Source organism: Notechis scutatus, chromosome 4 (assembly GCF_049901735.1).
Source record: "Notechis scutatus isolate UNSWTSFEM ecotype Mainland chromosome 4, rNotScu1.2, whole genome shotgun sequence".
Taxonomy (NCBI): domain Eukaryota; kingdom Metazoa; phylum Chordata; class Lepidosauria; order Squamata; family Elapidae; genus Notechis; species Notechis scutatus.
The window spans coordinates 91,925,514-91,937,627 of NC_142012.1; the positions used below are offsets into that span (position 1 = coordinate 91,925,514).

The 12,114-nt window shown below is 40.6% G+C and overlaps 1 protein-coding gene across 2 annotated transcripts in view; it reads right to left on the bottom strand.

Moving 5' to 3' along the window:
* The window catches only part of ASCC1 (activating signal cointegrator 1 complex subunit 1), a 107,456-nt gene that overhangs the window by 42,372 nt on the left and 52,970 nt on the right, over positions 1–12,114 (bottom strand). For both annotated transcript variants that reach the window (XM_026681225.2, XM_087964104.1), the window contains exons 7-8: positions 11,640–11,759; positions 2,117–2,241 (exon numbers count right to left, since the gene is read on the bottom strand). In XM_026681225.2, coding sequence (XP_026537010.2) covers positions 2,117–2,241; positions 11,640–11,759 — 245 coding nt within the window. The remainder of the gene's footprint in view (positions 1–2,116; positions 2,242–11,639; positions 11,760–12,114) is intronic.

The following is a 12,114-nucleotide window of genomic DNA, read 5'->3' on the forward strand; positions in this document are numbered from 1 at the left end:
TGTGACCAACAATCCATATATATATATATATATATATATATATATATATATATATATATATATATATATATATATATATATATATATATATATATAATTTGATATATATATATCATTTGATATATATATATCATTTGATTATATATATATATCATTTGATATATATATATCATTTGATATATATATATCATTTGTATACCATGGCTTGATGGTTCTTTTGTACAACTTCAGGAGATGTCCTTTTATAGCCATGTGCATTCTCCATAGGAATTAATGGTAGCTATTTTTAGAATACAAACAAGCAGCTATTCATATTCTGATTACTAAAGAAGCTTTTAAAAACAGCTTTAAAAATTAAAAAGAAACTGCAGCTCGATTATACCAAGCACGTTTAAACGGAAAAGCAGACTCGGTGCACTCAAACAGTAATCCTAAATCGAAGCGATACAGATTAAATCTACCTTTTAAAAAGAGAGGAGACAACCTTGATTAAAAAGCAATACAAAATCATAGCTTCTCTCAGACATGAGTACGGTAGGAACCAAACATCTGCTGGATATAAAAGGTGCATTGAATATTTTAATGAAGGATTCTTCCTTTTCTATTTCAGATGAGTGCAGCCTTAATGAATGGATCCCTTCTTAAGCAGGCAATGAACTTATTGTCTCCAACCTCTCTCTCTCTCCCTCTCCCTCTCTCTCTCTCTCTCTCTCTCTCTATATATATATATATATATATATATATATATATATATATACAACTTCAGAGATGCGAGAACCTCCAGGAGTGAAGCACAGAGCTGAAGACACGGAAAAGCCTGAAGATGATGAATGAGACTTCATCAAGCTTCTCAAAAACGAACCAAACATCTGCTGGATACTTCAATTTTAATGAAGGTTCTTCCTTTTCTATTTCGATGATGCAGCCTTAATGAATGGATCCCAAAGATTTTTGTCTGTCTCTCTCTCTCTCTCTCTCTCTCTCTCTCTCTCTCTCTATATATATATATATATATATATATATATATATATATATATATCTTACTTACTTCTGTAGAAGCCTGATGATGGCAGATGAGATTATGCCAAAACGTTGCTACAACTTTAAAAGCACAACTACAATGACGTGGGAAAATACCGAACAAAGCTGAATGCCATATCTATCTATCTATCTATCTATCTATCTATCTATCTATCTATCTATCTATCTATCTATCTATATCTATATCTATATCTATATCTATATCTATATCTATATCTATCTATCTATCTATCTATCTATCTATCTATCTATCTATATCTATATCTATATCTATATCTATATCTATCTATATATATATATCTATATCTATATCTGTATTTGCATGGCAAGGTCTCAAATATATATAAGTGACACACACGGTGGCACAGTGGTTAGAGTGCAGTACTGCAGGCTACTTCTGCTGACTGCCGGCTGCCTGTAATTTGGCAGTTCAAATCCCACCAGGCTCAAGGTTGACTCAGCCTTCCATCCTTCGAGGTCAGTAAAATGAGGACTCAGATTGTTGGGGGCAATAGGCTGACTCTGTAAACCAGTTCTGAAGAACCGGTAGCAGAAATGTTGAGTAGTTCGGAGAACTGGCAAATACCACTTCTGACTGGCCCCACCCCCATCTATTCTCTGCCTCCCATCGAGTCCCAGCTGATCGGCTGGGTCTTCTTTGGTTGCCCTGAACAGGAGAACGGAGCTGGAAAGCAGGTTAGTGGGGTGGGGTGGGGGAAATGGGGATTTTGCAGTATCCTTCCCCTGCCATGCCCACCAAGCCACACCCACAGAACCAGTAGTAAAAAAATTTGAATCCCACCACTGATGTATGTGTGTATAATGTATGTATGTATGTATGTATGTATGTATGTATGTAGATATACATATGCATACATACATATACATATACACATGCATACATACATACACACACACACACACACACACACACACACACATATATATATATATATATATATATATATATATATATATATATATATATATATATATAAACCTAAGGACTGTCGTAGCAAACTTGGGGATCAAAACCGCGGTTAACATTTCTCAAGAGATCTTAATGGAGGCTCACCGCTAGGATCATTCCGAAAGACCGTGTTCATAACAGTGGCATGGAGCTTCACTCTATCCCATTCTCTTCTCATCAGCCCAGAGGTTGCAAACTGGTCCACCAGTCTATCTGCTAGGAGCTGAAGTCTGGAGAAGAGAAAAGGAAGTAGGGGAAAAAATGGTAAGGTGAGGCCTTTATTTTTCAATACTCGCACAGGTGAATCCTCGGGTTATGACCACAATAGAGCCAAAAAAATTATGTTGTCGAGGGAGATATCTGTGAAGTGAGTTTTGCCCCCTTTTACGACCTTTCTTGACACTGTTGTTAAATGAATCACTGTCCTTGATAAGTGAGTAAATTGGTTGTTAAGGAAATCTGGCTTCCCCAGTGGCTTTGCTTGTCAGAAGGTCGCAAAAGGGGAATTAGATGACCTTGGGACATAGCAAAAATAGGAATCAGTTGCCAAGCAACTGAATTTTGATCACATGGCTATGGGATGCCTCAAAGGTCGTAATTGTGAAAAATGGTCATATTTTTCAGTGCCTTTTGAACTGTGAATGGTCACTACACGAACTGTGGTAAGTTGAGGACTACCTGTATTCATGGAGCAGATACTTTTAAGGTTTATACTCTGGAGAAGAATTAAAACAATTGTTACCAAACGGTGGTTCTCAAAGCACAACTACAGTACAGGTAGTCTTTGACTTGTAAAAGTTCATTTAGTGACCGTTTAAAGTTACAATAGCACTGGGGAAAAAAGTGACTTATCACCATTTTTCACACTTATGACCACTGCAACATCCCCTTGGTTGTATGATCAAAATTCAGACGCTTGGCAATGGACTCATATTTATGACCGTTGCTGTGTCCCAAGGTCACATGATCCCCTTTTGCAACCTTCTGACAAGCGAAGCCAGTTTCACTTTAACAACCATGTTACTAACTCAGGGGCCCCAAACTTGGCAACTTTAAGACTTGTAGACTTCAACTCCCAGAGTTGAAGTTGCCAAGTTTGGAGACTTCGGTGCTAACTGTTGTGGTTCACTGGCAGCCTGTGCAGACGGCAGCAGACGACAGCGGGGAAGAACGGGGACCAGTCAGGGAGTCTGGAGAGGACTCAAGACGAGGGTCGTGCATTCGATGCGGAGATGGGGCCAGGACCATCTGGGAGTGGGGTGCTGACTCCGGAGCCTCTGGAGTCTGGCAACAGCGAGGCAGAGGAACAAGGGAAGCCTGTTCCCAATGCGCGCGCATGCAGAGCTGCTAGAAGGCAAGAGCAGCGGAAACAAAAGGAGCGACTTGGGAGTAAGGCTGGGAGGTGATTGCCCCTCCCATAAGGGATAAAGGGCAGGCAAAGGTGATGAAACCTTTGCAGGAAGCAAAGTTGTTCGTTCTGTTCAGATTAATCCTTGAAGCTCTGTGTGGACTTTGTACTTTGGTTGGTTTTTTATAATTCATTTGGCACTCTAGTTGTTGGCAGCAATTCAAAGGAAAGAAAGGTGGATGCTTATCTCGAAGGGACTGTTTGGGACTCATTACCAGCTGGGAATGGAAATAATTTCCAGCGTTGAAATAAAACAAGAGTTGTTTTTACTAAGCGTGTGCTTAATCACGGTCTTGGGAAGCTTTGGTCAGAACACTAACTTAACAACTGCAGTGACTCACTTAACAAGTGAGTTGGCGAAAAAAAAAGATGCAAAAACGGGGCAAAACTCCCTTAACACATGTCCTGCCCAGCAACAGGAATTTTGGGCCCAATTGTGGTCGTAACTCAAGGACTATCTGTACCTCGCTGGTGTCCTGTTACTTCTTCAAGATTTAACACTGGAGAAAAACTGGAATAAATCCAAAGTACCAGAAACCTCATTTCAACCGCTGAGCAAACCTAGACAGCACATCCTTCATTGAAACGGAAAAAAATTGCATTCTGCGAAGAAAGAGGAAGTGAGGGGGGGGGACCGCTTTGATAGGCCAATAAAAATGGTTTGACATACAATTTTACTATATGGAAAGCAAGATCTTGATAAAAACGCCTGCGTGACACAAGAAAAAGGCCTCTGAATAACGAGTTCTTCTTCTTTTTTATCTACAGGGATGTTTCAGATTACTCATCCCTAGCAAGACAAGGTTGAGGACATACAGAGTTGGGTGCTGCTGAATCTTTTTTATCCTTGAGAACCTGGTAGCTTCTCCTCCTTTGATCTTATAGTGCTGGTGTTACCAAAATGATGCAGAATAAATAAACTTATTTAGATGCATTAGTCCCACCCTTGATTCAGCTTTATTGTGATGACCCAGGGTGGGATACAAAACACAGTCACAGAAAACAGGTGAAGCCCCTTTTATTCCTTCACTTTGCTTCCAAGCTCCAAATATTCTTGACGGAAGACAAAAAACTCCCACACAAACAGTTACAAGAAGAAGGAAAAAAGCAACACAAACCAGGCAAGATAAGGGCTGGAGGATGTCCACAGAGAACACACACTGGGAAGGACGCCAAACTCAGAGAGGAACCATAAACTAGAGATATTTCCACGCTTTGTTTCCAGCGTTCGCCCATATGCAAGTCCATCCTCTTATTCAGTTGTCACAGCTGCAGCTCAGGAAAAGAATCAAGGCCCTCTCCTTTCGAGTAGACCACGTCTCTCCCTTATCCTCTCCTCCCTGCGTGCCCTAGGATGGATAGGGGATGGGCCTGGGTCCTCATCTGACTGCTCAGCTGGCTTCTGCCCTTCCCCAGCCTCCTCCACAACCTCCGGAGCCACACTTCTACTCCCTGTCGGCTTTTCCTCCTCTCCCTCAGAGTCAGTCTCCATCAGGGGCATGACATTTATGATGTAGTCTTGCTTCAAAAGGAGTCCCTGCAGGTTTTACTCCGCTACTCATTGTCGACTCTAGGGGGCGGTACTCGTCTCCGTTTCAAGGCTATTGCTCCAGTGCTGACCAAAGACATTCCTGTGGTCATGTGGCCATGACGTCATGGACTGGCACAGCGGTTAAGACACTGCGCTTGTCGACTGGAAAGCTGGTAGTCCAGGTTCGAGATCTGAGTACTGCTCCATGGGCTGAGCTCCTGTCCTCGCTGCAGCTCCCGCCAACCTAGTATTTCAAAAGCATGCAAATGCGAACAGACAAATAGGTACCACTTCGGTGGGAAGATAACAGCTTGTTTCAAAAACCCTCATGGAACTCCATTTCATGGCACTTTCTATGGCAATCTTTCCCATTCTTTTTCTATTTCTTTTTGAATTGGAAAGCATCTTTTCAGGGAGAAAAAGGTAGCCCAGTTATATTAAAAATATGAAGATCCCACTATTGTCAAGTAGGATAGAGTAAATTAACCCTAATTTCTAGTCTGTTTAGAAACAACAACCCTTTTTGTCTTCTAAACCCAGCAGTAGCTGCTCTTAAAAGTTTTGTCATTGTTTTGGATAGTGGTTTACTAATAAAAAGAAGTTTAAAAATGTTATGTCAGACTTCCAGATTGGAAAGGATTCTATCAAGGCAAAACAAGATTGAAATAAATGGATAAGGAAAAATTGGCATGTTCTGTAGACGCTTGCTAAATTATTGTTATAAATAATTCAAGCAGGATAAAGTGTTTGCACCCTAGGCAGAACTCTACTAATCCCTATTTAAAGTAAAACATTTACCACTACTCTTCTTAATGCTCTGCGGAATTTTCTACCCAATATAACCGGAATGATTTCTTTTTAACCCAGTCTTCACCACAGTTTACTATATTTTCTAAAGCACCTGAAGGCAGGACAAGAAACAATGGATGGAAACTAATCAAGGAGAGAAGCAGCTTAGAACTAAGAAGAAATTTCCTGACAGTTAGAACAATTAATCAACGGAACAGGTTGACTCTAGAAGTTGTGGGTGCTCCAACAGTGGAAATTTTTAAGAAGAGATTGGACAGCCACTTGTCTGAAATGGTATAGGGCCATGATGGCGAACCTATGGCATGTGTGCTGGAAATGGCACGCAGAGCCACTTCTGCCGGCACACGAGAGGTCGCCTGGAAGAGCCTCACTGTGCGTGCGTGCGCCGCCGCCCAATAGCTGATTGTCAGGTATCTGGCGCGCAGGTGTGGGAGGGTGGGGGGCGCAGGAGACACGTGTGCATGCACAGAGACGTGCAGCACGCGGGGGTGTCTCGTGCGGCATGCAGAGACGCGCGGCACATGTGGGTCCCACGTGCATGCGCAGGGGGCTTGGGGGACCTAACGCACATTGCCTTCTGGGTGCTGGCATGCGCAATTTTCAGCATGGGAGCCCAAAAAGGTTAGCCACCACTTGTATCGGGTTTCCTGGCTGAGCAGGAAGTTGGACTAGACCTCCAAGGTCCCTTTCCAATTCTGTTATTCTGTTAAGTCTGGAATTTGTTTGTTTGTCTGTTTATTTATACAAATTCTTGTTGGGTGGGAGGGTATCTGCTTCTTCTCAAGAAAATTGATGTGTGTTCAAAAAGGTTTAGTTGGTCTGTTGGCTAATATGCCAGAAGTTCTCCTGTCCTCAAAACTCTGCTCCGGCTACCTTCTTAAGACTTCACTTGTCTTCAGACAAACTTCCCCCGGGTCTCCTGAATCCAACAGTGGAAATATCACACAGTTTTTCCTACTACAACTGGGCTGTAAGAAACAAAGAAAGACTTCCCAGCTGGACTGATTAAAAGTTGTCAGAAGGTTCAAGCCCGATCATTGGCAACCTATCATGTGTATGATTTATTGGCAAATCCTTGGAGGAAAAGATGTGCCAGTAAAGTTTTAAATGATCCTTCCTGGTCCTAATGTGCTTCGATCACTGTGTTTTCCTGAGACACGTTTCCATTAGAGGAAGACAACAGGCATTTGTTCCTCTGAATATATATGGTAGAATGAATAGAAACTCCACGCTTAATATATCCTGGCTTTAGCACAATTTCTCTCATGATGATAGACTTCAGCTGTCAACTTTATAACACCTGTCCACTGACTTGGCCTTTGACACAACCTGGAGCACAAAGACTCCTCATTCTTACCTCCATAAATGATAAACAAAACTGAGAGTGCCACAAGCTATGCATTATTATTATTATTATTATTATTATTGAAATGTTTGGCTCCACAATGAAGCACCCATTAACACAGAGAGTTTCCGTTGAACAAGCTTATTTTCTGAGTCTTGGCAAAAGTAAGTCCCAACCAACACTAGTGAGCAATGTTTGGATAGGTGTAGTAGAGTAACAAGAGGTGACTTCGACAGAAATGTGCAAGGAATGCTACCTAGGCAGAGTCTGAAACATTATTAATTTGGGGGAAACAGATTGTTGTGGTGCTCTGGCAGCCCGTGCAGACGGCAGCAGAATTGGCCAGTGGGGAAGAACGGGGACCAGTAAGGCAGTCTGGAGAGGACTCGGACAAGGGTGCAGAGATGGGGCCAGGACCATCTGAGAGTGATGTGCTGACTCCGGAGCCTCTGGAGTCTGGCAGAAGCAAGACAGAGGAACAAGGGGAGCCTGTTCTGAGTACGCATGTGCACAGAGCTGCTAGAAGGCAACAGCAGCTTAGACAAAATGGGCGACTCGGGAGTAAGGCTGGGAGGTGATTGCCCCTCCCCTAAGGTATGAAGGACAGGCAAAGGTAAAGAAACCTTGGTAGGAAGCAAAGTTGTTCGTTCTGTTCGGATTAACCCTTGAAGCTCTGTGTGGACTTCGTACTTCGGTTGGTTTTTTATTGTTCATTTGGCACTCCAGTTGTTGGCAGCAATTCAAAGGAGAGAAAGGTGGGTGCTTATCTCGAGGAACTGTTTGGGATTCATTACAGGCTGGGAATGAACATAATTCTCAGCATTGAAATAAAACAAGATTTGTTTTAACGAAGCGTGTGCTTAATTACGATCTCGGGAAGCCTCGGTCAGAACACAAATCAAGCAGATGTCTGTGGATATTTTAAGTCATCCAGGTCATAGAAGTCTTAAAGTTGCTTTTTCCAGAGGCAACTGTATTGTTTTTTTCCTTGAAGAAGAAGAAGAAGAAAATGTTTTGCTTCTTATCCAAGAAGCTTCATCATTTGTGATGGTGAGGAGGTGGAAGGATTGATATTGATAGGCACTGTACCTATAGGATAAGTATTGTACCTATCCTTCCATCACCTCACCATCCACAACTGATGAAGCTTCCTGGATGAGGAGCGAAATGTTTTCTTCTTCTTCTTCCTCAAAGAAAAAGCAGCGTAGTAGCTTTTGGAAAAAGCACCTTTGGGACAGATTGAGCAGATGTGTCTCTAATTCCCTGAACTATAAAAAGTAGGTTTTCTGGGTTCTGATTCTGTTATTATAAACTATCCCAACAAAATAAAATATTGGGTCTTGCTGTGGAGCTAATTTTCTTATCTATTTAATGGGCCTAACAATGAGATGCATATTATATAATTAATATAACTGAATTCTTTGATTCTGCTTAGTTTCACGGTTTATCTGTGAATCACTTGTATGGGTTGAAAATGCTGCAACACCACTACTCTATTCCAATCACAATCTGAAGAATGTTCATAAACTCGTCTCACAATTTTACCTTGGCTCTGATACTACTGGATTTAGCCCATGGGCCTTGAGTTTGACACCCCTGATCTATACTAAAGACAACTGCAAACTAAATGTGTAAACCAGAAGAGGAACAAAAGACTAAATCCTTACAATTCTCTTACAAAATATTCATTATTCAAGTGCAGCACGGCAAGGGAACATTAATTAAAAATAATGCTATCCAATAAAACAAAAGACCATCTCTCTCTCTCTCTCTCTCTCCATTTCTCTCTCTCTCTCTCTCTCTCTCTCACACACACACACACACACACACACACACACATATATATTATATATTATCTATGCGGAATCCATTAGGAAGGTAATTTGCTGGATAGTTCACACTTTCCAAGTTGTAGATTTCTATCTTGACCCTTTTGGTCCCCCTCAGACATGTTCTTCCCCTCCAGTCACCATTTGCTTGATAATTTTTGATGAGCTAACGTAATAGCCCAATGGCATTGAGTTGACCCTGTGTGGCTGTTGATGGCTAATTTCTAGCTGTTCAATTTCAGTCTCCTGTTTTCTGCAGATACATCATTGAAATTAGACCTGCCTAATGAAAAGTGGGATGATACTCAGCAATTAATAAAATATCTCAAATGAAGCCATACTTTATTACACCATAAAATTGAGGAAATAAAGCAAATTAAATTATAATGAGTGGCCTGCTGGATCGGAATCATTGCAGCGTAACTTTCCTCATCATCTTTCTCCCCTTCTTTAATAAAGATCAGATAAATTTTCCAATAATATCGGCGATGGCGGAAAATGGGACTCTCTTCTGTTTTGGGGAATTGGGTATTTAGGAGGAACAAAAAATCTAAAGTACATTAGCTCTCACACTGACAAAAATAGAATGGGTGAGTTAGCTGAACATATTTTAATTGCAAGGTAGAAAAAAAGAGGTGATTTTTGCAAAAATGCATAGCATTTTTCAGAGATAAACCATGAGAGACAATCTACTGAGTATGCCTCAATCTTTAGTAAACTAATGCATATACTCTGAGAATCCAGGGTTTATTTACTCCCTATTGAAAAAGTTCTAATGCAAAGGATGTCAATTTTTAAAAAATGTAAATTCTAACCCTGATTAGAATTTTATGAACATCACACAAGTAGCCCAAAGGCAGAAAACTGAAGCAAAGTAAAATATGGTAATTCTCATCTTAACAAAAGTTTAATTTAAAATGATGTACTAAAATCTGATTACATTGCTTAGTCTGATTTTTTTTTTCCTTGGGCGAAATTATAGATACATTTGAAAATAAAAGGAGAAGGAAGAAAAACATTTAGTGTATATTTGGAAAAGAATACTTAGGACTTTCCAGATAATACTTAAGACTTTGCATTTGTAAAGAAATAAAAAAAAACATGCAACATAATTTAGCAAAAGAAAGAATATTATGAAGTTGGTAGCTGAGTAATTAAATAGTATTTAGTACAGACAATGGTTGCATTTACACTTCATAGCTAAACAGAATTATTCAGCATTTTGATTAGATATAAATGCCATGATATGTTGGTCACATCTACTTGGCTCCTTCTTTCAGAGAGAATGATTAAACCAGGGGTTCCCAAAGTTGGCAACTTTAAGACTTGTAGACTTCAACTCCCAGCTCAGGAATTCTGGGATTGAAATCCACAAGTTTTAAAGTTGCCAAGTTTGGAGACCTCTGGGCTAAACCAATCATAGAAGCTTCTTGCTCTGTTTATCAAGATATGCAAGTCTCTTTTCATCATTAGTTTCCATTCTCATTTCTGTCTCCTTTGGAGAGAGAAATTAGAAATCCCTTTTTGCATGTTATAGCAACTTCCCTCCATCATTTGTTTAGCAGAACAAGCCATATGAGAGAAAGGAAGAAGCACAGACCAGAACATTTATGCTTACTCAATAACTGGGCTATTGTCTATGTAAAACATGACCAAGTAGAGGTAATTTTTTTCCCCCAGTTAGGCCTAGAAATTAAATCTTATGAGGATGGAAACCTTTTAACATTTTTAAGGTACTACATTCCTAGTTTCTAAACCATCCAGAACAACAGCAATTAGAACAGAACAGAATAAGTGATTTGGAAGGGATCTTGGAAGTCTTCTATCTAGTCCAATCCCATACTCAGGTAGGAAACCCTATACCATTTCAGACAAATGGTTATCCAATCTCTTCTTAAAAACTTCCACAACTTCTGGAGGCAAGCGGTTCCACTGATTTACTGTTCTGATCAGTGGTGGGATTCAATTTTTTTTTACTACCGGTTCTATGGGTGTGGCTTGGTAGGCGTGGCAGGGGAAGGATACTATAAAATCTCTAGTCAGAAGTAGTATTTGCCGGTTATCCGAACTTCTCAAAATTTCTGCTACCAGTTCTCCAGAACTGGTCAGAACCTGCTGAATACCACTTCTGCTTGGTGGGCGTGGCAGGGGAAGGATATTGTAAAATATCCATTCCCACCCCACTACTGGGGGAAGGTTACTGCAAAATCTTCATTTCCTCCCCACCCCACCAACCTGCTTTCCAGCTCCGTTCTCCTGTTCGGGGCAACCAAAGAAGACCCAGCCAATCAGATGGGACTCAGGAGGCAGGAAATAGACGGAGACGGGGCCAGTCAGAGGTGGGATTTGCCGATTCTCTGAACTACTCAAAATTTCCGCTACCGTTTCTCCAGAACTGGTCAGAACTTGCTGAATACCACCTCTGGTTCTGATTAATTGCAGAAGTGGAAGATGTCTTTACTTCTTTCAGTAATATGTATGACCCATTATGAACCTAAGGGTAAAAAGTTAGTATCGGCCTCTTTTTAGATACAGAACAACAGAAGTTTCATCTCTTGGACTCCTGGTGGAATGTTTCCTGACAGACATGATCAAACTCAGAGGTTGGGAGGATTTTGGAGTATCGTCACATCATTTTTATCGTTTCAGATAAAATACTTCCAGGGACTAAAAATGACTATAGAGAAAACAAGGGAAAAGTTTACCTGTTGGAGCCATCTTTCATGTGGACTTTTGCATACAGAACATCAACCATGGCTGGGTCATCGTTCATGTACTCTATACCTCTTATTTCCACAGTTAGAGGTTTGCCTTCAGTAATTGTGCTATTTAAAAACAAAAAAAAAAGGGAGGGTGAACAGGAAACTACATATTTTGCTACTTCAACGGCATTATACATAAGAGGTACCACAGGTCTAAGGGTATGTAACCTGCTGCTGGTGTTCAATTTAATATGTTTGAGTGCTTTTAGTTCCCTAGCTGTAGTTTAGTTTACTTTATTGTCATTGCACCTCATACAACGAAATCAAACACCATCTTCAGTGCACATCATGACCATGAAAATAAACACAAACACACATCCTTCACACGCCACACATTGGACCGAAAACCCCCAACACTGCACTATACAGTAGAATTCAAAAGAGCTACTGCCCTGGGATATAAGCTGCTTTTCAGCCT